Genomic DNA, 26,231 nt, shown 5'->3' on the forward strand with positions numbered 1-26,231 from the left:
ATTTAAAAAAAACAACATATGTTGCAGTCAAGAAGGAAGCAGAGTTTCCCCCCTGATGTTGCTGCATTTTCATATTGAAAGATAAAATCAGAATATTCAGGACACCAACAGAAGTGGATTGAAAAACAGTTTGAAAAACAAAAGCTTATCTCATGTGTGGGACAGTTGTTCTAATCCCTAGCTCTGACAAATATATATATATATATATATATATATATATATATATATATTCTAAATCACAGAAAATAATTCATGCTAAGCTAATTTCATGTTAAAACACCAATAATTAAGATAGTAAAGAATTATAGGCCTGTTACAGACAGCCAAAATAAAGCTGCTTCGAGTCACAGTGGAGGTACGGTGTTTCAATGATGCATGCGTCCTAAGAGTCCAGAGGTCACAACAAAGCCACGCTCCAGCCCTAAGGACTGGAGCATGGCTTTGGTGTGGCTTCTGGACTCTTAGGACGCATGCATCATTGAAACACCGTACCTCCACTGTGACTCGAAGCAGCTTTATTTTGGCTGTCTGTAACAGTCCATACACCAGAGCTTTATGAAAGTATCATTTTCCTTTCATCCTCCACCCCCAGCAGTAAAAACAGGGTACTGCAAGTGTAGAGAATAAATCATTTTATTACTGTATAAGTTATTCCTCTGTGCTTTAATCGGTCTATGCTTACTGGCCCGCAGAAAATGCAGAAGCAGTGTCTGTAAACAACAAATTATAAGTAATGCAGTAAAATGTAAGGGCTACATTTTTGGTACAGGTTGAGTCTCCCTTGTCCAGAATTCTGAAATCTGAAATATTCTTAAAAACAGGTTTTTTATGGATGGCTGAGATAGTGACACCATTTCTTTCTGATTGTTCAAGGTTCACAAAAGAATAGTGTTTTTATTATTATTATTTGCGGTTTTCTCACATTCGCGGGAGTCCATCACTCCTAACCCCAGCAAATGTGGATGGACCACTGTACTTTGTTATACATCCTTTAAGCATATACAGTGAATCCTTGTTATACGCTGGGGTTTGGTTCCAAGATCCCCCGTGTATAACAAAATCCGTGTATGCTCAAGTCCCATTGAGTATAATGACATAGCAAAATGGTGTCCCTAATAAAAAATGAAACATCAAGGTAAATTTATACTTTTTTGGAACATTTTCAAACCGTGTATGCTTAAATCCGTGTATAAAAAATCCGTGTATAAAAAATCCGTGTATAAGAAGGGCCGACTGTAAAACCCATGTATACAGTGGATGTGAGACCTGTTACTTCTTACCATTTCTTCCAGAAATTCCATGGCCCTATATAGGATTGCATCCATTAAGAACCCATCTACATGCACATCCTGAATGGTGCTATCCTTCAGCTTAAAAAAATTAGGAGTCACACCTATTGCTAGGTACATACACCCAATGTCATACCATATGAATAGTGGTGGGGAGACATGTATGCAGCCCTGAATTTTCCCCATGTGTATGGAACCATCAGAGTACTGAATAAACAGAGTAGTTAAAATATACAGCTAGCCCTCCATATCCATTGATTTATTGAAAATATTTTAATATATATACATTCCAAAAAATAAACCATGATTTTGCCATTTTAAATAAGGGACAGTATTTTACTATTGTATTTAATGGGACTTGAGCATCCATGGATTTTGTTATCCATGGGAGATCCTGGAACCAAACCCCAGTGGATACCAAGAGCCCACTGTATTTAAGAAAGTTCCTTGTTTCCTCAGGCCTTTTTTGTGTAGAACTCAACTATCAATGCATGTCTTGTATGGGACTATATCAGAGAGAACAAAATAACTTGTAATAGCAGCACCCAGTAACATTGTGGTTTGGAAATCTTTTAAACACTGTCAATTTTATGAGGTTGTTCTATACCAGTGCGTTTTAAGCTATCTGATGTGGGTAGGGATGCCATATCCCGGCGGCCCCCAGGACAATTCCGCTTTTGGGGCCCCCTGCCTGCACCGGTCCGGTTCCCCCCCAACCCCGGCCTTTGTCCCGCCTCCAGGCCGGCCCCGCTCATGCAGCCATTGCCACGGCTGCTAATGCGACTGGGCACCAACCCACCTCCTCCTCCTCTTCTTGGGCAGTGCTGCCCTCCTGCTCCTGGGCAGCGCCGCCTTCCTCCTCCTTGCCGGCGCTGCCGCCGCCGCGCCATCCGCAGCAGGGCTTTCCCTGCCGCGTGCGGGGCTATGACGGAGGAGCTCGTCCCCTTGGGCCAGCCGGCCATTGGCCAGCTGGCCAAAGGAGATGGGCTCCTCTTCCCTTGCGCGCGCCGCCTCAGCCGCAGCATGGGCCAGCGGCAGCGCGCGCGCATCCCCCACTTGCGCGCCCTCGCACAGGGCTTCCCAAGGAGCCTTTGCGCCAAGGAGGAGGGGAGGGAGGAGGAGGAGGATGAAGTAGAGGAGGAGGTGGAAAGGTGAGTCAGCGGCCATTTCAGGTCTGCCTTGGGGTTTTTTAAAATTAATTTTTAAAAATATTAAATACTTATTTTTTGTTTTTTTATTTCATTTATTTTTATTATTGCTTTTTATTTTATTTTATTTCATTAATTTTTATTATTGCTTGTTTTTATTTTATTTCATTTATTTTTATTATTGCTTGTTTTTTATTTTATTACATTAATTTTTATTATTAAATATATACACCTCTGCCTTGTTTTTTATTTTTTCCCCATTATTTTTTATTATTAAATATATGCAAGTGCATTTTCTGTGTATTTATGGCGCTTTGAATGCTAACAAGTCTGCCTTTCTTGGACAATTATAGTGATGATGATGATGATGATGATGATGATGATGATGATGATGATGATGATGATGATATTGATATCAACAAGCCTCTGAGGCACGGCCAATGTAACTTGCTGTGATTTTTACAAACTCATGCGCAGTGAAGAAAAACCACAGTCCCTTGACCAAGTACACACTTCTGAGAAGTACAGTTGAACCCGAGGGCAAGTACATTTCTGCCATCTGTCTAGGAATAATGCCAAAATGTCCTCCATTTTGATCATGCCTAAAAAACATGCATTTATATTAACATTTTTAAAAAACCCTCAATGTTTTTGCGCGTCCTCCATTTTAAAAAATTGTGTCCTACATTTGAAAATGTTGCCCTACATTTGTCCTACATTTGTCCCGGTTTTGAGGTCCTGACTTATGGCAACCCTAGATGTGGGGGACTGGCAACCCCCCTCCATGTGCCAGGGACTAGCACTTGTGTCCATTGGGTACAACTGTTTCTTCCTTTCCTGGAAACCTGCCAGAGACCACCATTTTGAGTAGCATTGTTCTATATTCTTCACAGCTGACTCATAATTTGGTCCATATGGTTCCAAGTTGTGATACCTGTGTTGTTGTGTGCCTTCTAGTCATTTCTGATTCATAGCACCCTAAGGCAAACCTATTATGTGGTTTTCTTGGCTGGTTTCTTCACCGTGGGTTTGCCAATGGCATTCTGAGGCTGAGAGAGTGTGACTTGTCCAAGGCCACTCAATGGGTTTATGTGGCAAAGCTGGGAGTCAAAGTGTGATCTCCAGTGTCTTGGTCCAATGCTCAAACCACTACACTACGCTATCATGACAACTGAGTTACATGATTATAAAGCATATCATTTTACCCTTTCGTAAATGGGCCTGTATCCAAGCACATATGTCTGAGTGCTATTTTTAATTTAAGGAAAGCTGGGACCATTTTATTGAAACACATATCCCTGAAGAAAGTTATAAGAGAATACAGAGCTATAAGAATTTATGAGATGCTAGAAGACCAGAGTTGTGTGCCTAGATGCATTTTTGAAGAATAAAGTTCTCTAAGAGGTATGGCATAGTTGTTTGCGTGTTGTGACTCTGGAGATCAGGGTTCAGTTCCCTGTTCAGCAATAAAACCCACAAGGTGACCATGGGCAAGTCACATGCTCTCAGTCTGAGGGGAAGGCAATGGGAAACCATTAGCAAGAACAAATCTTGCTAAGAACACTCCATGATAGGTTTGCTTTGAGTCACCATATGTTGAAAACGACTTGAAGGTGCACTACAACGACAACGTTAGTTCTAAAATCCTAGAACAGGTTTCCCATATGATTCTTCCTCAATGTTATATGTTCATGCTTTCCGAATAGTACTTTTTATTGTGAATCCAGCTTGTTTCCCATCTGTTTATACATAGCAGACTATGTTCTGTGCTTGAACTTTCCAAATTATATTTACTCTTTTTTTCCCCTCAAGGCAGAATATTCCTTACTTTGGTAAAGGTTTGTCAGATAACATGCAAGATGCACTTGTGAGTGCAATTGCAAAGGATAGTCAGATGGGGGAGCAGTGATACCTTCTACAACCTAATGATTCTTCCACACAAGCTGAGCTTTACTTCTGTTCCCAAAGGTAGCTAAAGGAAAAAAAGTTTAGGAAATAGAATTTGTGCAGGAGTATGGTGGTATAAGAGTTAAGCACTCCACTTCTGTCTATTGATTCCTTCTTCCAAATGCCCATCCCTACAATAGCACTTAAGATGGAGATAATGTGTGAACAGAAAACAAGTTTAATCAGATCCACAAGCCAGTTAAACTGAATTACTGTATCTGAAGATACGTAACATTGCAAAGACAGGACAACTAATGGAGTGCATCAGGGAATTCCAAAAGAAAATTTGCATGTGATTTGTTGATTAGAGCAAAGCCTTTGTCTACATAGATCACAGAAAGTTATGGGATGGTCTCAAAGAAACAGGAGTGCCATTACATTTGATAGTCCTGATGTGTAACCTATACTCATGACAAGAAGCTCCTGACAGAACTGAATACAGAGAAACAGAATAGATCACCAAAAAATACCAGGTACTGTGGGCTAAATTTCAGAGGAAGGAACTGGCAAATCACCTCTGAGTATTCCTTGCCTAAGAAAACCCTATGAAAGATAAGTTGATAGGTGACATGAAGGCACACACATATCCATACTTCTAAATAAATATATTTAAAATTGGCCAAATCATTCACAGTGCAGCTCTGTTCTTTTTTCCTAAGCCTGAACATCTTATGCACTGGCACAGCAAGTTTCCATTCTTTCACTTCCACTCATTTCAGTTCAAGTAGGTTGAAGTTAACTATTACAATTAAATAGTGTTTTTAAGTGACAAAATTAATGGTAAAATGTCAGTTTTCTACTCTTTGAATACGCTCATAGTTAGATGCTTCATAGCTAAGTTTGCTGCCATCTCCTGTCGGTGAGTGTGTTGTCACAAGATGAGTCTTTGGAGTGTTATTGAGACATGTACACATTGGGGTTTACTCATATTTGTGCCTCATGTGAACACTGTTAATGTGGGATAGAACAAAGAAATCAAAGAGAAATCAAAGAGAATCAAACATATATTATAGCTAATGTATTTTTTTAAAAAAACATTCAAATTATAGAACATTTAAGATAAACCAATTTAATTTTCACATGAAAAAAGTCCTTATCATCAGCCCTAGCTAGGTAAAGTCTTTGACTTTTCTGTGGAAAACTCACATATTACAATTACCAGCAGCCTTGTTAATTTCTAATGTAGTAGCTCCTTTGTTAGGAAGAAGTCCAGGAAGATCAAGAACAGAAGAAATAATATAGTGAGGGACTGGAGAAGTAGGTTTTTGTGTCACTGTGGCTTTATTTACCCAAATTGTTGCTTTCAAACCTGCATTCAAGCCTCCTTGAATGTCTGTATCTAGAGAGTCACCAACCATCACACAGTCCTCAGGTTGAACTCCTAGAAGTTCACAGCAGTGATGAAATATTGAGGATGCTGGTTTTTCTTCTTGATGCTCTCCTCCTACAACAATGGCATCAAAATATGGTTGGCAGGCACAAGCCTCAATCTTTTCCCTTTGTGTCTGTGATTCTCCATTTGTTAGCAGAAGCAACTTGAAAACCTTTCTGAGGTCAATAAGCATCCTTCGTGTCTCCTCTGACAAAGTCAAATGTTGCAAGCGAGTAGTTTTCCAAAGGAAATAGCATTCTGCAGCCAGATTCCGATTGACTGTCCCTCCCTTTACTTCTTGTATAGCTTCTTCCCAGTGTTGAATCCTGAGGTCAGTAATACACATTTTAGAAGGATCATAGCATTCTTTAAGCAATTTGGCTTGGAATTTATCGCATATCATGCAGGCTTCTCTTTCATCACAATGATGTTTTGACTGTAAGACATTAATCACCTATGACCAGAGGGTTAAAACAGAAAGAATCAGTTCAGTTCAAATTGTACAATTTTGTCTTCTATCAGGCAATGGCTTATTAATCAAGTTGTTCTACTGGAATGAAAAAGAGCATAGACATGGTTCAAATCTCCACTCAAGCAAGTCGCATTCTGTCAGCATCAGAGGAAGGCCTTGCCAAGAAAAAAAACATCATAGGTTCACCTTAGGGTTGCCATAAGTCAGAAATTACTTGACAGTACACAACAAAATTATTCTGCATCAGCGGTATAGGCCTGCACTTATTGTATAGGCTGCATCATCTCAAATAAAGATTTCACTTTAGGATACCTGAGTCCCATTCTCTTCCACTCTAATGTGGCAAATCATGACACATTTTGGGGAATGTAATTATGTCACATATCTAAAGTTTGGTGCTATCTGATTGATTTGAAATTCATAATGAGAATCCAATACTGATCTCTATCCCACAAATTCATTCTTTAAATAACAATAAGAAGAAGACATGCAGGAATATCCCTCCTTTTATCCCACCCATTCACATTCACTTACCTTGAATTATCCAACCCTGAATAAATGACGAGCTTCTGATCACCACATACATGTGACCTGCATGGTATCTAACACACACACATGCCACTACTACTGACAGGCCCACAGGTCCATCTTCCAGAATCTGTCCTCTTCTAAACTCAAAGATATCTTAACAAAGGATATATGGTACAGTTCTTTCAGACTGTTTCCTGTCTTACAGCTGACAATGGGCTTTTCTCTGAAAACTAGACTGAGCATTTTACTGCAAGAGGCAGGAAAAAGCACCTTTCTCACATCTACCCAAGTCAAGGTGCGTACTAAGTTATCCTGGCAAATATGGCATAAAATCCCAAAGTGCCTCTTGCCTTTCCTGGCAGTAAAATACAACGGTCTGTTCCAGACTGCCAAAATAAAGCTGCTTCGGGTCTCTTTGGAGGTATTCTGTTTAAATAATGCGTGCATCCTAAGAATCCGGAAGCACCAAAGCTGCCCTCCAGTGCTTAGGAATGGAGTGTGGCTTTGGCGCGACCTCCAGACTCTTAGGACCCATGCATCATTTAAATAGCATACCTCCAAAGAGACCCAAAGCAGCTTTATTTTGGCAGTCTGTAACAGGCCAACGTCTACAAAATAAGAGCTGTATGACCAATGATATTAGCTACTTTAACCCAGTAGTTGGTGTTTAAGCCTAGTGGGTATGGTCAATTGTTATTGTTGTCATTGTTGTGTGCTTTCAAGTTGCTTCTGAGTTATGGTGACCTCTAAGGTGGAATATCATGGAGTTTTCTTATCAAAATTTGTTTAGAGGAGGTTTGTCATGGCCATCCTTTGAGGATGAGAGTGTGATTTGCCCAAGATCACACAGTGGCCACTTTAGAGGATATAAATAGCCAAATTCTATACTGCAGACACAGTGCATTTTGACACCACTTTAATGCTCCATCGTACAGAATCCTGGGATCTAGTTTATGTGAGCACTCTTTGGCAGAGATGGCTAAAGAACTTGTAAAACTACAAATCCCAGGGTTGCATAGGTTGGAGCTAGAGCACTTAAAAGTGGTGTCAGATTACCTTATTTCTACTTGGAATCCACCTAAAATTAAGCCTCAGGTCGCCCTTTTAATTAGAGCTAGTTAATTAGAAAGGGATGTAAGAATTTGAACTCTATTAATCACGTTTGTATAATTTAGTGTTAAGATGTTCAGTTTAACTGAATCGGATGAGTTGCAGTTGAGTAATTATAAACTCTTTATACAAAGTCATTTTATATCATGAAGATCCACTAAGGCTGAGGTCCTTAGAAGTCCTTTTTTTAATAGTTTTTTTCTTTCTATTTGTGTACAGGTATTTGTTGTTTGCTTGTTTATTTGTTGTTTGTTTTTATGATATATAATAAAGATTTATTAAAAAAAATAAATTAAGCCTCAGAGATGCAACCTTTCCTTCTGCGCTTCCTAGGCTGCATCCACATTGCGGAAATAACCTAGTTTGACACCACTTTTAACTGCCATGGCTCAATGCTGTGAAATTCTGGGAGCTGTAGTTTGTTGAGGCACCAGAGCTCTTTGACAGAGAAGGCTAAATGTCTCACAAAAAAACCTACAATTCCCAATTGAGCAATTGAGCCATGGCAGTTAAAGCAGTGTCAAACTGGATTGTTTCTGTAGTGTGGATGTATCCCCAGGGTGACCAGACTATGTCCTACATTCCAGCCTTCTGTCCACTAGCAATGTCAAAAATGTCCTCCATTGTGAGAAGGACTACAAAACACGGATTTACATTTATAGGAGTGTTTTAATAATAATAAGCAGGACTAAGAAGCATGTATTTACATATATAGGGATGATGATGATGATGATGATGAAAAACACCCCTATAAACCTAAATCTATGCTTCTTAGTCCTGCTCAAAATGGAGGGCACCTTGACATTCCTCCTGGACAGAAGATTGAAATGTTAGTATTAAAAATTATTATTATTATTGTTATTATTACTTCTTACTTGCCTCTCCCCAGGGATCGAGGCAGGGGACAACAACAATTAACACACATCAGTTAAGACACATCAATTAAAATACACATCAATTTAGAGCTGTGCTTTTTAAGGGATGTTGGACTTCAGCTCCCAGAATCCCTGACTATTGGCCAACATGGCTGAGGCTTCTGGGAGCTGAAGTCCAAAAACTCTTAAAGAGCACAGTTTGGGGGACCACTGGTTTTAGAAGGACATGCATAGAGTTTTAAAAGGACAAGATATGCACACATTAAAACAATCCACATTTAAAATTCATCCTTAGCTTTTATTTGGTCAGGCCCTCCATTTTGCCCTGAATGTCCTCCATTTGGGATGTGTGTATGCCTTGTCCTCCTTTGGGGTTAGAGGACATCTGGCCATGCTGGGCAGCCCTAGTTCCCCAAGAGAAGGAGGAAGAGAGGGAGGGAACTGCCTAATCTAGTACCTCTTCAATGGCCCTCCTGCCAGCTCCAGCTGTGTCGATCAAGGTGTTGTCCAGGTCAAAGAAGACAGCCTTGGTCCCTTGCAGAGCCATTGGACCCAGAGGCTTCTTCCTGCAACCTCACCAGTGGAAGAAGCCTTTCTTTTAGTCTCGCGAGAGGAATGCAGAAGTCCTGGGGCTGCTCAAGTTTCCCTGCTGCCCATTGATCTCATAGCTGTAGACAAACAAAGAAGGATTAAAGCTATAGCAGCCCTGTTAGTCTGGAAAATCCGTATGCAAGGGGAGACTATTGTATCTGGAAAATCACTATTTAAAGAGAAATATATTACTGCACTAACACTCATATAGAGCTGCTATTCTACATTTATTGCTCTGGGTGCCTCTGTTGCATCCTGGGATTTGCAGTTTAAGGAGGGGCGTTTAGAATTCTCAGCCAAGGAGCTCCTAGGCCTCACTGAACTACAAACCCCAAAATGCAACAGGAGGCAGATATAGGCATATAAAATAACAGAGCTGTAAAATACCTCAAGGGTCATCCAGTCAACCCTTTGCCATGCAGGAACTCACAATCAAAGCGCTACCGACGGATGGCCATTCAGTCTCTGTTTAAAAGCCTCCAAAGAAAATTGTAGGGCAGTATGTCTGGAAAACCAGTATGCAAAAGGATCTTGTAGCAGTTTGGAGACTTAACTGGAAAAGGGAAGCTGGTAGCATGAGCTTGCCTAGACTTGAGCCTACTTCTTCAGATGCTTACTTGGAGTGGAGAATCCAGGGACAGACTTATATAAGCCAGTTGTGTTGTTGTTGATATGGTTTGAGAAAGTAGGCTCAAGTCTAGGAAAGCTCATGCTACCAACTTATTCCTTTCAGTTACCACATTACCCCACTACCCTCTTAGTTACTTTATCAGACAGGGAAAATTGGGGGTTTAAACAGCTGATTGTCCTGTGCAAAATGCGATATTGCATTTAAGATTTTCAGACACATTGCTATTAAAGAGGCAATAAAGATCAACAAATCATTTTCGGGATTATCCCAGTGAATGATTTGTTGCTGTGTATTGCCCCTTTATTGCCTCTTTAATGGTGACGTCATGTGAAAATCTAAAATGCGATATCTCCTTTTGCACGGGATAAGCGGCTGTTTAAACCCCAATTTTGCCCTGTTTTCCCTGTGTGATAAAGTCCAAAGGTGTAGCAAGATCCCTTTGCATACTGATTTTCCAGACTAACACGGCTATACCTTTGAATTCTACCACCTCTGGATGTTCTTGAATTGCAGCTCCCATCGTTTCTTACCATTGCCTAAGGTAGCTAGGGGTGCTGGGGGTTGCAGTGCAAGAAACACTCCTGGATTACAGCTGAACTCAATGCAACATGAAATGTGTGATTGGCTCTTGTACATGTGTTCATATATTACAATAACCAAATGTTCCTGATGCAAAAACTGGAGACTTCTTGATGAATCCATTGTTCTCTGCCTACAAAAAGGCCTGTGACCTCACTGGAATGAAGACATACTGGATTGCAGAAGAGGAGTCCTTGCTGACATGCAAATAGACTTTACATTTTCTGGACTTTGAAAATCTCCCTATTGCCACATGGCCAGGAGGAGGAAGAGCCTGCCTGCACAAAATATATCCTCCCCAGACAGTATACCATCTTTACTAAGGTCTGAAACAACATCACAGGGTTTTCTTAACAAATTTCTTGAGATGAGCTTTGCCATGGCCATCCCCTGAGGCTGTAAGAGTGTGACTTGCCCAGGGTTACCCACTGAGGTTTGACATTCCAGAAAAATGTATGTCATTGCCAAATAAAAGCTGGAAACACTCATAGAAATCTAAATTCATGCTTCTTAGTCATGCTCAAAATGGAGGGCTTTTTAAAATTCCTCCTGGACAGAAGGTGGAAATGTAGGACATGTCCTGGAAAAAGGAGGAAATCTGGTTACCCTGCCTTAAGATCGCTGTAAGTCGAAAATGACTTGGAAGGCACACAACACACACAGCTGAATATAAAATGGGAGTTTATGGTCCAAAACACACTGAAGAAATAATCCAGTTTGAGACTGCTTTAACTGCCCTGGCTCAATGTGAGAGAATTCTGGGAAGTGTAGTTTTGTAAGACATTTAGCCTTCACTGTCATAGAGCTATGGTGCCACGACAAACTACAATTCCCAGGATTCCCTAGCACCAAGCCAGGGCAGTTAAAGCAGTCTCAAACTGGATTATTTCTGTAGTGTGTTGTTGTTGTTGTTATTATTATTATACTTTATTTAGTTTTGGACCTATACGTTCTGTATTTCTGGTCTCTCCATCACCAACTCCTGTGGGGACTTCAAGGTGCATCTACACTGTAGAAATAATGCAGTTTGGCGCCTGGGGTGTGTAGTTTTTGTGAGGCACCTCATGTCACGCTTTGGCAAAGAAGGCAAAAAGCCTTGTAAAACTACAGATCACAGAAGTCCATAGGCTGGGCCTAAAGCAGTGAAAGTGGTGTCAAAGTGTGTTATTTTTACTGCGTAGATTCCCCCTCATGAGGCCTTGCTCTGGGCCCCTTCCGGACTCAGTAGTTGGGTTGCAGAAAGTTCCTGTCTAGTTTCTGAGAGAGATGAGAAAGAAGTGTCTCTTCAGTTCTCCCTCAGGCAGTCTCTTTCTCTCTCTAGGGCAGGCTTCTGAGGACCTAATTTGAATGGCGGCCTGGTGGCTGCTGTCCCTTTCCCGCCGAGGGGCCCAAACCGGTGTGTTTGTCCCCGCTGCCTCAAAGGCAGCTTGAGAAAATGGCTGCCCTTGTGTTCTGCAACGCCTGTTTCCAAAAGCCCCGGGGTGCCGCCTCAAAGTTCAGCCTGACCAGCTGCGGCCATGTTTTCTGTGAGCAATGCCTCCAGAAAGGTAAACCTGCCCTGTGGCCCTTGACAGCCACCCACAAGAGCAGGCTTCCTTCCTTCACCTTGGCTCATCCCCCAAAGGCTTAAAATGGCTGCTCCTGTGCAACCCTGGATCTACACTGCAGGAATAAAATGTGCCTGGGATGTGCAGAGAAGGCGAAAGGCCTTGTAAAATTACAGATCCCAGGAGCCCATAGGCTGGAGCTATAGCAGTCAAAGTGGTGTCAAACCGCTTCATTTCTATAGTGTAGATGCACCCACAGTGTGAAGAAAGTGTTTCGCTCCATGCTACAGAAACCTAGGATTTGTAGGGTTTTTTTGAGGCACCAGCACTCTTTGCCAGAGAAGGCGAAAGACCTTGTAAAACTACAGATCCCAGGGTCTCATAGGCCTTCCCCCTGCTGCTCTTTGTGCCTCCTGAAAATCTGTGCCAGAAGATTGAGAGACTGGAAAATAAAGGACTTTTTTCTTCACTGGCATCATCCAATGGTTCAAAACCCTTCCATAAATGGAAAGAGACCTTCTACACACAACCTCCTCCCCCCCCCAAAAAAAAATTAAATTGTAATTAGTCTAGTAAATCAGATTAATCCATTGTAATGCATTCTATAACATGTGAATATGAGAAAAACACACAGAAATAATGGCTGAGTCAGGCCTTATCAATGAAACTTATATTTCAAGATTTGTAATTTATCACACATGGCAGCACACATTTACCAGTCCAAATGATACATAGCATAAATTAATCTTTATTTTTTTAGGTAAAAAAGATGAGTGTGTGATTTGCAGAGCTCCTTGTCGAACAATAGTACTTTCAAAAAAGGTATAGCAAAATATTATAACTACAGTGAATTTAGTAATTTGCAAAATGCTTTAAAAACAGGATATTCAATGTGTACCTCAGATCCAGGCACTTACAGTTACCTGGTCTTATTCGTGTCACTGAAATGCAATTCCATTTAAGTGTGCTTCTGTTTTAATTACAATTTTGTTGCCCAAGGTTAGTGAATACATGCACCATTAGCAGAATACACAGTGTGGTTTATACTGAGCTACTGGCAGATCATCTAGAAATGTTTCTAATATTTTAAAATCACTGATGTTAATAAGTATTGCAATATTGTTTGACAGTGAATTCAATTGTGACTGCAGGTAATTTTAGGCTCCAGATTTAAAAGAACAATGAGGCTTTCCCTCTCTAGGTGGCAGAGTGTATCACTTAATTTATTTGAAAACATTAAGACAACCCTGCCACATTTGGGGGCCATCCTGTTCATTTTGCTGAGTGGGACCTTAGATATCTGCCTTGTTCACACCACTGAAAGAATTAAATGAGCATATGTACATTGTGTGAAGAAGGCATTTATTTTTATTGATTCTGATATCTATTTTAACCCATGATACTGAGAATAAAGATGGTGTCTTAAGATTTTCCTGCAAAGTGACTTACTTCTGTGGATTTCAAAAACATCTACTTTTATTATTTTTGCTATATGTAATGTTTCACTGCAGATGAATCCAGATATCCAGGCTCTGTTTATGGGAATAGATGGATTATGCAGAAAATATTCCAAAGAAGTTACACAAGTGAGTTGTCTATTATTTTTAATATTTTTCACAAGAATGTATTAGGTAACGATTTTCACATCTGCTCTGTCATTTCCAATTTATTACCGTATTACTGGAGAAAATTCTGTGTTATCTCCTTCATAAGATAAAATATAGCAAATCGTTGCTTAAAAATTAACTTTCATGTAACTTTTAAAAGAAGAAAAATATGGATTTATATAGGTTCTATAAAAATAGCAATTCTTGAAACACTGGGGCATGTTTCTTCCTCCAACATAGTGTTTTAAAGGTGTGTTTAATAACCTTCATATTAATAAACCTGCAGTATCTAAAATGGAGGGCAACATTTTAACCAAGTAAAGAATGTGATGAAACTGGACCCTTAGCTTGAAACTGAGACCCTTCAATGCATATTTTGTTCTTCTTCCCAAGGTGCTTAGTACATAGGGTTATTTCAATAGGCATCTGAGTAAAGCATAAGTGAAGGCTGGAAAAGGACTGCCCATAGATTATACACATTGACATATGTCTTTAAACTGTATTTTTCATATTTAAATATATTTTACCCTTTTAAATTCCCCTTGCTGAATCTTAACAACATTCATAATTACCTAAGTATATCTATTTTTATCAGTCTTACCAGTATCAACATAAATCAGCATTTTAGGGCAGCATGTAAAGGCAAATAATCAGACTATTAGGAATGATTGTATTGTATGATCAAAACAGCATCTGTTGCATTGGAGGCTGTAGAACAGCCTGGTAAGAACTCTACCTGGGCTTGATTTTGTCCTGTTCTTACATCCAGTCAGCTTGTTGGCTGACCAATCATGAAAGTTCTTCACCTTATGACTCATCCTTTATCTTGTCATCTGTCTGTTACTTCTAATGACACCTCATCTAGTGTTGGTTATAGAGTTCCTCTCTAGTTTCATCAAGTGTCTAGGGTCTAGTGTACCCTTGTGAATGTGTTTATTATCTATTTAAATTCCAGAGCATCTGACAGTTTCCTGTAGCCAATTTTCTGCTTACATGCACATACTCACACACAAAGCTAATTGTCTAAATTAATATTAGGTGAAAATTTCCTTTAAAAGTTATGAGTAGGCTGAGAAGTAGTTAACATAAGTCTGACCTCTAACACTTTAATGTCTGAAATTGCACTGTTTTTAAACTTTAAACTAATGACAAGAAAATTTAGGAATATTGCAGATTTTCAGTATGTTCCATGCCCATTATCTCCTGTGCTAGTAGACTTAAGTAATAGTTTTAATTAGACCCCAGGACATTTATATATGTTATTCTCATGTACACATACTATTTGAGCTGCCAGATTTCTGAAAAATAAAATTCACCTGCCCACTCCAGAAAATCAACATATCAACACAGCCACATAGCCCAAAAACCCCGCCAAAAAACTATAGATGCCAGCTATGAAAGCTTTCCACTTCACAATCCTTGATTTTGCCATTTTATATCAGGGATACTATTTTACTATGCAATTGTATTTAAGGGGACTTGAGCATTCATTAATTTTGGTATCCATGTGGGTTCCTGGAATCAGACTTTCCTCCAGTTCTTGGTCTGCTCTGGCTGCAGCAATTAATAAGCAATATTTCTTTTGTGGTGCTCATTTTCTACCTCCTCTCCCAATTTCTAGATTGTCCAGTTCCAGGAAAAGCACAGACAACAATTATTAGCACATTACAGAGGAAAGGTACTGAATTGATTTTAAATATTTTGGAGGTAGTTTCATGAGATTACATGCACATTCTTATACATATTGTCAAAATGTAACAGATTGACTAACCTGTCAATATAACCAATATTACAGTACATTAAATGTCAGAGGCAGAGCTTCTTACTTCACATGGGACTTTATCACACATGGGGGGGGTGCAGCTCAGATCCGCAGTCACTCCTGTTCTGGCAATGCAAAGCGTGATGTTTTTCCACACCAGATCCAGACTCACTCCTCTCTAGCAATTCGGATTGAGGTTAAAACATCATGTTTTTCCACACCTGGTTGCCTTTCTATTGTCCTTCTGAAGTGAAGGGGAAGAGAAGTCAGTTCGATTACAAGTTAGTCAAGTGATGTATTACCACACCAGAGCATACTGTGAGGGGTCAATGATTCGAATCTGCCCCCTTGCACATGCTCGGTGGGGCTCCGGACGCTGTCCTCCTTCCCTGCCCCCTCTTTAGCTGTCATCCTTCATCGGGGTCTAGGAGAAAGCAGGGGATGATGGGATAGCTCGCTGGGGTTGCTGGGGCCAGGATCAGGATGCAGGAGCAGTTAGGGGATGATGGGTTAGGTGTCAGGGTGAAGGAGAGGAGCAGATGGGGGTCTAGGAGAAGGCAGGGATGATGGGATTGGTGGGAGGCTGAAGGAGTGGAGCAGATTGGAGTCTAGTCTAGGGGGACGCAGGGGATGCAGGGGATGATGGGATCGGCTGGTTGGCAGAGAGGAGGACATGGCATGAAGGAGGAGGAGGGGAATGACAGAGCAGGACGCAGGGGCCAAGGGGGGTGGCATCGGAGTGCTTTTCCACACCAGACCAAATCACGGTGCAATCGAAGGCAGCCTGGAAGCGAATTCTCTGGAGTCACTTTTTTCCCGTTTTAACCAAAATGAGGGGTGACTTCAGAAACGCTGCTGAAGCAATTCGCAAGGGGCTCCCATAGAAATCAATGGTGTCTGATAAAACAGTCCCTTTATGAGGTGAAACCGCATCGTTGGAAGTGCAATCACTTCGGAAGTGAGCTGGAACTGAGCTACAAAACCACCCAAAAGCTCCGTGTGATATACTCCATGATGTGGATGGACAGGATCTAGAAAAATATTAACCTTTGTATCATCTAACAGTTACAGTGCTATGACTGTAGACCATCAAGCACTCACTCTGGAACAATCGCATTAAAGATAGTTGAACTTTTCCAGTAGGTTATGGGAGGCAGTAAAATCACAGAAGTTGAAATTATACTGGAGTGTATTTTTCCATGCAGATTACAAAACTGGAAGGATATCTTAAGAGGGCAACACAACAGATTCAGCAGATGCAACAACTGCAACAGTAAGCAGGATTTTACTTATTAACAGTGTAATTAAACTATGAATATTACATGGGATGACTGTTACCTTCATGCTCGCCTGTGAACTTTGTAAAGTAATTAATATGGAACACATGGCACAGGACTGGATGAATCTTTGGGTTGTTTCAGTAAGATTCTTATATGGGAAAGAAAGTTATAGGTTGAGTTTCCCTTATCCAGAATTTTGAAATCAAAAATGATCCAAAACTCAAAACTTTTTTCATGGGTGGCTGAGGTAATGATACCTTTGCATTCTGATATTCAAGTGTACACAAACTTTATTTCGTGCACAAAACTATTAGAAAATATTGAAAAAATTACCTTCAGGCTATGTGTATAAGTTGGAAACTATTTGAAGGCACACAATAACAACAAAAAGGTTCTTTTATAGATAAATATAAATACAGTATAGAAAGATTTTATTAATGAATTGGAGGAATTTTAATAACATTTAATGATCAGTTTAATTAATTTAAGCTAAATTTTCATCTGTTTTATGTAGGTAATTTTTAAGTATGTTTAACTATAAGGGTTTTTCTTATTATTCTAAAAATGATAAAGGTACCATCCATGAACTCTTGACCAATCTGGGAAGTGAGGTCTGACTGTCCATTAATTTTGACTATGCTTTACAGCTACAGTCCTTTATCCATTTACCTAAGCTCCATGGAATCCAACAGATCTTACTTTTAAATTGAGGCATAGGATTTGTCTGTCACCCTAACCCTTGTCTAGTTCTTCATAATAGTAATTTAAAAGTGCAAATGTATCTATATCACACCCAGAAAGGGGTTGAATCCATAGCACAGATCTTATATATGCAAATAAAGATACATTGTGCATTGGATATGTGCATTGGAGGTTTTTAAACAGTGTTTAGATGGTTGTCTCTTGGAGTACTGTAGCAGAGGATTCCTGTACAACCAAGGGGCTGGGCTAGATAGGCCTTGGGACCACTTTCAGGTCATTTTTGTTGTTGTGTGCCTTCAAGTTGTTTCCTAGTTATGGCAATTCTAAGGTGAACCTATCATGGAGTTTTCTTGGCAAGAACTGGGGGTTGCCTTTCGTTTCTTCTGAAGATGAGAAAATGTGACTTGCCCAAGGTTACCTGATGGTGTCCATGGCTGTGCAGAAATTCGAACCCTGGTCTCCACTGCTCTAACCACTATACCACGGTGGCTGTATGGTTCTATGGATACTATAAAATCAGTATCACACCCCTCCAAAAGCATCAATAATATTATCTTATTCCAATGCTCTATTTTATTATCAGTTACTCATCAAATCAAATCCTTAGGGTCGAAGCAGACGGCCCTCAAGGAGTGATCGCCAGCCGTGATCGCTTCAGGACTGTGGTGACCGGACAGTCCGTTCTCAATGCAGGCCACTGCCACAGTCCTGAGCAGGCCTCTAGCAGGAGTGGAATAAATCTGCCCCTTTTGCTGGTGGCTTCGAGCCGCCTTAGGCAGCCTTGGAGCAGCCTCTGGCCACTTTGGGGGAATATGTCATCTAAACACCACACCCTTGAAGCAGCCGAAAGTCACTCTATTTGGCCTGTCTGTTTCAGGTCTTAGATGTAGTGATTTCTGTTGAATCAGTCTGAAAAATTAATTTAACTGGCATTATAATATTTGACAAGTTGAATATTAATTTTCCCATTTGTATTCCATTCTTTATTAGTAGGGTTTCATCAGTGGAAGTGGATTATGTGCCATCTTCAGTAAGGAAAGTAAGTTGTTTGCTTACTTCATATATACAAATAGTTGTCATTATAAATCTTTATCCATGGATTCAAGTATCCATGGCATGAAAATATTTTTAAAGTACATAAATTCCAAAATGCAAAACTTGATTTTGCCATTTTATATAAGGGATACCATTTTACTACCCCATTGTATTTAATGGGACTTGAGCATTCATGGATTTTGGTATCCATGGTGGGTCATGAAATCAAATTCCAGCTGATACCAAGGGCCCACTGTAATACAGTATTACCTGGCTGTTGCTAGAGAACATGCCATTGACTAGAATCTTACTGTAGGTACTCATTACTTTTCTCTCTGGACTTGACTGTTTAAGAACAGCCTACTATGTTGGATTTTAGGAGGTGGTACCTTTTCTGTTCTCTCCATACAATGGATACCTGTTACACTTTTGTATAACGGTGTAGAAGGAGGGCCATTAGAAGCAAGGCCAACCCTAATGGTACTTACTCTAAATTAATACGGAGTACATAACACACTGTTTGAATCATGTCTAGAATTCTTTTTTTATTTCAAACCTGCTTTCATTAAGTGAAGATCCAAAGGACCCCCCTGCACTCTTCAGTCTTTTATGTATCTCCAGAGTAAGGATGATTTCAGCAATGGGCGGTCTTCAGCACTGTATAAAACAATATCCAATTATATAGAGTTGCCATTTTTAAATTTCAAAAAAATAAATAAAATAAAATAAAATAGGAAGGTTTGAGTTAAAATAGCATATCCATCAGGAGACTTCAGTCTCATGTTCTCCCCATTCTCTCCAGGTATATTTGAGAAGAAGAGCACAGAAGTATCTGCTTTAATTATAAACTAACTGCAGTTTTATTTATTTATTTATTTATAATATTTATACCTCGCTCTTCAGCCAAAAGGCTATCAGAGCAGCTTACATTTTTAAAAATTAGACATTTCCCTGCCCTCAGGTTTACAATCTTTTAAAAAAAAAGGAATTTGACAACATTCGGAAGGTCAGTTTCCAGTCCCTTTGGTTTATTTTGATCAATACAAATTATTAATAATATTTTTGCTTCTCAAAGAAACAGTGAATTCCTGACAACCTGATATGTCCATGATTCATCAGCTCTGTAGCAAAAGTTATCAATCATAAGACAAATAGATATATATGAATTTATGTTACTTATTTTAAAATTATTTTATATTATCTATTGTAATGTTGACATGTAGGCTGAAACAGTGGGTGGACCAACAAGGATATCATTGATAAGCCCACCTCAAGATGGACATATGGGTAAGAAGAGTTAATTATCCATATTTTAAAGCTGTTCATGAATAGCTATGGGTTCATGCTATAGCCTGATAATGATATTCTTCATGCAGTGATTCCACACTGTGGATCAATGGGGAAATTGTACTTTTGGGATCTGGTGAGAGGAGTGACCAGTGGGAGGAGTCCCTCTGAATATGGGAGAGCCCCCTCCAGGCTTCACCTTTCCCCATGATGTAAAAGGTAAAGGTAGTTTCTTGACATGAATGTTTAGTCGTAACTTACTGTAGGGAGCGGTGCTCATCTCCACTGCTAAGCCAAAGAGCCAGTGTTGTTCAAGGACTGCTGTGGTGGCCATGTGGCCAGCATAACTGAACCAAATGCTGTTATCGTCACAATGAAGTGGTACCTATTTATCTACTTACCTTTGCATGCAAACTAGCAGTGTCTAAGCGGTTTACAACTGTAAGCTAATTGCCCCCAACAAGCTGGGTACTCATTTTAGCAATCTCGGAAGGATGCAAGCCTGAGTCAAGCTTGAAGCCTTGCTAGTACTGAACTCACAATCTTAAGGTTTTGAGTAAGTGGCTGCAGTACAGGCATTTAACAACTGCACCACCAGGGCATCTTCAAATGCACCTTCACAATAAGATATTACTTGGTCTATAATGTATTGCATTGTAATGTATTATGATCCTTTACAAGTCTACTGGCATGTACTGAATTCAGTGGGTCTTACTCCCAGGTAAACAGATAGAAATTAATATTGTGATGTAATATGAAATATTATTTGCAGGTAGTGTTTCATGCAGAAGTTCTCAGTTGTCTGGAAAGAATTCATGTCAAAAGAGTTCGTCAGGGTCAATAAGGTAATTAAAAACAACATTGAAAGGCAATTCTGCACTAGAAATAAGAATGTTACCTTTTTTTGCTTCAATCTTCCCAGAGAACAGAAGGCATTATTCACATTGATTTTGTTTTATACAAATATATTTCCCATGGTTGAATTGTACCAAAGTGAAATGTCAGGTACTTGTTTCATGCAAGTAATATTTTTTTTTTAAAAAAAAATGAACACACCTGCATCTACTGTATTACATTCCAATTTATGTACTACATGAATTGTTCAAAATTTGCTTCAGACTATATAGCATATCTGTTTTTAATTCTGTAACATAGAACTTTCCATGTTACTGTCACACATAATATTCTCATGTGACTTAGAGACTGATGGGTCACTCACAAACATAAACCTCTCTTACCTGACCAAGGTGCCTTAGTTGCCTAACCAGCCCCCTCCGCAGCCCTAATGGGCAGTTGAGTAGTTGGCTCCCCCCCCCCCCCAAGAACCTGCACCAAGTGATACTAACATTGAGGATGCCAGAACTCTGTCAGATCTGTTTCCAGCCCTGAATATTGTGTTCTTGCTTAGGGTGCTTTTCCTCCCATCCCAAACTACCTATAAGCAGTCCTTTCACTGCACTATTGGTATGTATAAAACCTCCACCTTTACTATTAAAAGGGACAACTGGGGAAACACAACAAAATGATGCAGTATCTACTAAAGCACTACTTAAGAAGTGTTCTTATGTACAGCTTTAGGAGAAACCTTGTGTTGTTGTTTGTGGAGCAAAGATAGTACTTTCTGATTATTATTTTTTGGGTGCACACCCCATTGAAAGCTCCCCCCCCCCCCCCATATTGTTATATAGCACCAAGGAGCTCTGTTTCCAGCCTGGTTGTTTTGATCATTTGATCTAAACATATGGTATTATAAGGAAGGGGGAGGGAACCCACAAGAAAATGTTGGAGGATAACCCCACATATGATAGGGATGCACCTTTTCAGGGTGCACCTTTTCAGGGTTCCAGACAGCCACAATTTATCCCTTTCTAACTTTATCATTTCCCCAGCAAATTTCTCATTTCGTTATTCATTTGGGGGGAAATGTGTAAGAATAAATCTGTTGCTAAATTTAAAAGATGTACATTCTATTATAATTGATTGCACAGTATATATCTGTCTTCTCAATATACTATAAAGACTCAGTGTGATCCATTGAATTACTAGGTCATCACCATTACGAATACCAGCTAATAGAACTTCATATATGTCACAATTTGTATCATCACAAGATAACAGAAGTCATGTGCCAGATGCTTTTGGACCAAGAACTACTCAGCACTATCTATGCACACCGTCTTTACTCCCAGCAATGGCAAAACACTCAATTAATCTTGGCAGTCTTTTACAAAGACAACATTTAGGTAAGCAAGTCCAGAAATTATTAAAATTAATAAGTGTAAATTGCAGTCTATTGATTGTATGGGATAATAATAGCAACTTATGACTTCGGCAGGTAATTACTTCTTGCCTATTTAAAATAATACATGTTCTTGCTCTGCCATGGTGAACTCCATCTAGCATCTAGAGAGGCCTGGATTGATCACAGTACTGTATATTCAGCTCTGCAGCATATTGTCTATGATATGTACAAAGAGGTGCTAAAAAGTTCTCAGCCTGCCCAAGAAGGAAAGACCTGGAGCCATGAAACTTACATGCTATTCCACACATTCACCCCAAAGATTGATGCACTTGGCACATCATCTCTCAAGTTTCTTTAACTCATATATATATATATATATATATATATATATATATATATAATGTCTGGTCACTGAAATGCTGCTCTATTGTTGCTATCACCTATGAATCATTCAGAAATTTTCGTCCTTTCAAACTCTATTTAACATCTGGAAACAGAAAATAGTCAGATGGAACAAGATGGTTTATGCCCTCAAACCCCAAATTCTTCAAAACATTCATCCTCTATACGGCTTGGGTCCAGACTATTTGAAGGACCGCATCTCCCTGTACGAACCCTAGAGAATATTAAGGTCATCAAGAGAGGCCCTTCTCTCTGTCCCATTACCCTCTCAGGTGTGTTTGGTGGGAACAAGAGAAAAGGCCTTTCCAGTGGCTGTTCCCAAGCTCTGGAACTCCCTCCCTAAGGAGGCCAGGATGACTCTGTCCCTGCTGTCCTTCTGGCAGCAGGTAAAGACGTTTTTATGCCATCAGGCTTTCACATGACAATGAATGCTGTTTTGTTTTTGTTTTATTTAAAGAGTTTTAAATTTTAATTTTTTTATAATATAATGCTTTTAATTGTTTGAACTGTTTAATTGTTTTTTAAACTTGTATTTAGCCTGTTTTATACTGTTTTAACTTGGACTGTTTTAAATTTGTAAGCTGCCTTGCCAGCTCTGTGAGCAGGAACATTGTCCTGCAATAATAATAACTCTTGAATTTCTTGGGCCATGGAAAAGCCAAGTGTCACCATTGCAAGGACTATTGTTTGGTCTCCAAATGATAGTGGTAGAACCATGTTTCATCAACAGTGATGAGTCATTCAAAAAAATCATTAGATTGCTCAAAATCCTGCAAAATCAGCTTGGAGGTATCCACTTGTTTTCATTTCTGGACAGCATTTAAACATTTCAGCACACACTTGGCTGACAACCTCTGCATAGCCAACTGTACATGAATTATTTAGCTGAGATTTGCTGATCTGCCAAGATCAGGTCATGAACAAACTCAACATTTTCAGAAGCTGGCACTGCTGATGGCATTCCAGACCATGCTGCATATTCAGTCTCAAAATCTCCACAATGGAAGTTGGCTCACCACTTCTCCATAATTGAGTATGATGGGCACTTGTCACTCAATGTTCACATCATTCACAGATGGATTTCCTTTGGGGTTTTCTTTTGCAGGAACAGGAACTTCATCACAGTCTGAGTTTCAGTGCTTGAAAATTCCACACTTTTTGTTGACATAGTTTTATCAATGATCTGAAAAAATTCAGAAATTAGAGCTACAGTCCTGAAACTTGGTAATTCATAATTCAAAAGAACACTCTTTCAAGTTACAGTGACAAAACTACCCTGATATTTTGGGAAGTGGATTGAGCCAGGAACTTTTCAGTACCCTCTCATATTGCCATTGCTAAGAAATCTTTAATAAAAGTACAATGTGTCTCTTTGAGTACAGTGGCTGCATTAGGGTTGGCATCACCTGGTGTAATAACTCATGGTGTCACCCTTGCATTGACTTCCTCTCTTACCACACCATACTGAAGCTTTAGTCATGCTATTTGAACAATGTTACTCATTAATCATAAATCCTCCATATCACTGATTGTCACGTTAAAAGTTGTGACATGAACAACTAGCAAAATTAGATTTATGCCTTTAAATTATGATATCATGTGCACAGCCACAATCCATTTACATATACTTAGGGGCTTGGCAGACTTATATTAAGAGGCGCTGCCATGCCACCCCTGAAGGCGCTGGGTTGGGGATGCGGCAACTGCACACCACACCCCCAACCTGCGCAAACAGAAGCTACAAAAAGCGGCTTCTTTTTGCGCTGTGAACACAGTGCCCTTTCTGTGGCTTTTTGGTTCAGCGTGATGCCACCTGACATGTGGTTGGTCAGGTGGCGTGATGCCAGCATGGGAGCATGCAGAATGTGATTGCCATGCCCCCACACTGCCCTCATACTGGCATTTTTACCAGTCTGTTGAGGGCCATAGTTTCATGTGTTTGAAGTGGAAAATTTGGTAAAAGATACTGTTTTTAAAGAAAATAAAAAAAGAATAAATTTTATTTTTTGAAAAAAATAAGTTAAAATTTAATTTTTTTAAAAAAACTGAGACCTCTCAGTCTTAAAGGAAGACTTCTTCCACTAAGCATCATCCCACTCACCCCATCTGTTCAGCATTTTAATGGGATACAGGCAAATGCCATAGACCATTTCTGCCAAAAAGCAGATGTTTGAGGAGCAGTGGTGTCACTTTCCCTTAGGGTGTCTCCTGGTGTGATTTGCATCCCCCCCAGTGCAATGTTTGTATACAAGTAAAAAAAATCTAGTGTGGATAAAGTATTAGCGTGTGGAGGAACTGCTCTTTTTTAAGAAGGCAGGTCTGCTACTTAAACAGAAATTATTAATGTATGTGAGACCTTGAACAAAATACCATTCTTTAACTCACAGAACTATATAATTACACTACAGTTTAACTGACATACAGTGAGCTTTTGTTGCCTTTGTAACTAAATAATAACTTGCTAGGCAGTACCACATTCAGGATATGATTGCCCAAACCAGAATACCTGTATGCCTTTGGGATAAATCTGTGTCTTTAAGTCTTTGTTACTAAACATAATTGCTGCCATTTTCAATTATCTGGCTTTTTTCTTTTTCTTTCTTACAATCATTATTGTATATTGTATACAATCATTCTTACAATCATTACTTTTACAATCTAACAATATTACTGTATATTATATTATACAGTAATATTTCTTAGACATAATGGCATTTCATTGGCACTTCATCTTCAGCGATGATATTGATTTCAGTTTTACTTTTCTCTTTATACAGGATCTGGTATTCTTCCAGGACATTCATTACAAAAATAAGTACATGTGCAAGCTCTGCTCAACAAAACAGAAAACTCATCCACTGTATACTTTTAAAACGTATATTAAGAAGTATATAAAAGTGAATACATTATATAAAGTATATGTTTTGATTAAAAATTGTTTAACTTAATTGTTATATTTTGTTTTTGTTACTCTTTTGTTGTGATCATTTTTGGTGCCAAATCAGTGTCTCATCTGAATGTATCCTGAGAACTGGGAGTTTGGTCTGCGATGCTGAGTGTCTGATTTGAACCTATGCGAGAAGGAGCTAACAAAGCACTCAGAAGCAACATGCAGCATTGCAAACCAAAGCCGTATTTCCTGCAACATTCAAATTAAATACGCAGCATTGAAAACCAAAGCCCAAAGTTAGAGACATGCTGCCTTGTTAATGTCTTCCCAGGATATGTTTGAATCAACCAAGAGGGAGTGAGGGGCAAACAGGAGCACCATGCCTACATTCTTCCTGCTTCCTGGGAGCATGCCAACTGCCCCTTCTGAGTAGCAGAAGCAGAAATAATGTGTTCCTGGTGCCTGGGCCTTCCTGGCCAGCCTCTCTTACTGCCCTGAGACTGCTTCTCAGTCTGGATGCCTCAATCTCAGGTAAAATTAAATTTTAAATACTGACTTGAGTATCCACAGTGTTTGGTATCCGCAGGGGCCCTGGAATCAAGCCACCACAGATACCAAAGGTCCACTATATTTCCTGTATCTACATATGGTTGTGAAAGCTGGATGGCAAAGAAAGCTGACAAGAAAATAATTCATTTGAATTGTGGTACTGGAGGAGAGTTGTACAGACAGATAAAATGAACTGCCAGGGGGAAAAAGGGGGACAGAGGTCCTAGAGCAAATTAAACCTAAACTCTTCCTTGAAACCAACCCCCCTACCGCTGCCTAGACTGTAGTTATTATGCTTCAGACATACCATGTAATGGCATGACTCATTAGAAAATATGATAATGCTTGGTAAAGTCAAAGTCAAAGGCAGTTGGAAAAGAGAA

The 26,231-nt window shown here is 39.6% G+C and overlaps 2 protein-coding genes across 5 annotated transcripts in view; one reads left to right on the forward strand and one right to left on the reverse strand.

Annotated features, from left to right (window-relative positions):
* RNF212 (ring finger protein 212) overlaps positions 1 to 25,316 on the forward strand; it is a 37,899-nt gene extending 12,583 nt beyond the window's left edge. The window contains exons 1-10 of one of the 4 annotated variants that reach the window (XM_089529727.1): positions 11,711 to 12,092; positions 12,853 to 12,914; positions 13,604 to 13,678; positions 15,321 to 15,377; positions 16,667 to 16,734; positions 18,434 to 18,482; positions 19,702 to 19,765; positions 20,538 to 20,610; positions 21,812 to 22,008; positions 25,187 to 25,316. In XM_089529727.1, the coding sequence (XP_089385853.1) occupies positions 11,981 to 12,092; positions 12,853 to 12,914; positions 13,604 to 13,678; positions 15,321 to 15,377; positions 16,667 to 16,734; positions 18,434 to 18,482; positions 19,702 to 19,765; positions 20,538 to 20,610; positions 21,812 to 22,008; positions 25,187 to 25,224 (795 nt within the window). In that variant the 5' untranslated portion in view covers positions 11,711 to 11,980 and the 3' untranslated portion in view covers positions 25,225 to 25,316. Of the gene's footprint in view, positions 1 to 11,710; positions 12,093 to 12,852; positions 12,915 to 13,603; positions 13,679 to 15,320; positions 15,378 to 16,666; positions 16,735 to 18,433; positions 18,483 to 19,701; positions 19,766 to 20,537; positions 20,611 to 21,811; positions 22,009 to 25,186 lie in introns of those variants that run through there. The other 3 variants (XM_089529728.1, XM_089529729.1, XM_089529730.1) reach the window with 3 other exon arrangements.
* LOC149310779 (N-acylneuraminate-9-phosphatase-like) lies at positions 5,319 to 10,136 on the reverse strand. Its single transcript, XM_089529726.1, is given in 3 exon segments — positions 5,319 to 5,532; positions 5,534 to 6,210; positions 9,202 to 10,136. Coding segments are annotated over 3 exon segments (810 nt in total). The 5' UTR covers positions 9,292 to 10,136; the 3' UTR covers positions 5,319 to 5,489.
* Positions 25,317 to 26,231: the final 915 nt, after the last annotated feature.

This window comes from Sceloporus occidentalis, unplaced genomic scaffold (genome assembly GCF_023333645.1).
Source record: "Sceloporus occidentalis isolate IW3139 unplaced genomic scaffold, rSceOcc1.0.p SCAF_6, whole genome shotgun sequence".
Taxonomy (NCBI): Eukaryota; Metazoa; Chordata; class Lepidosauria; order Squamata; family Phrynosomatidae; genus Sceloporus; species Sceloporus occidentalis.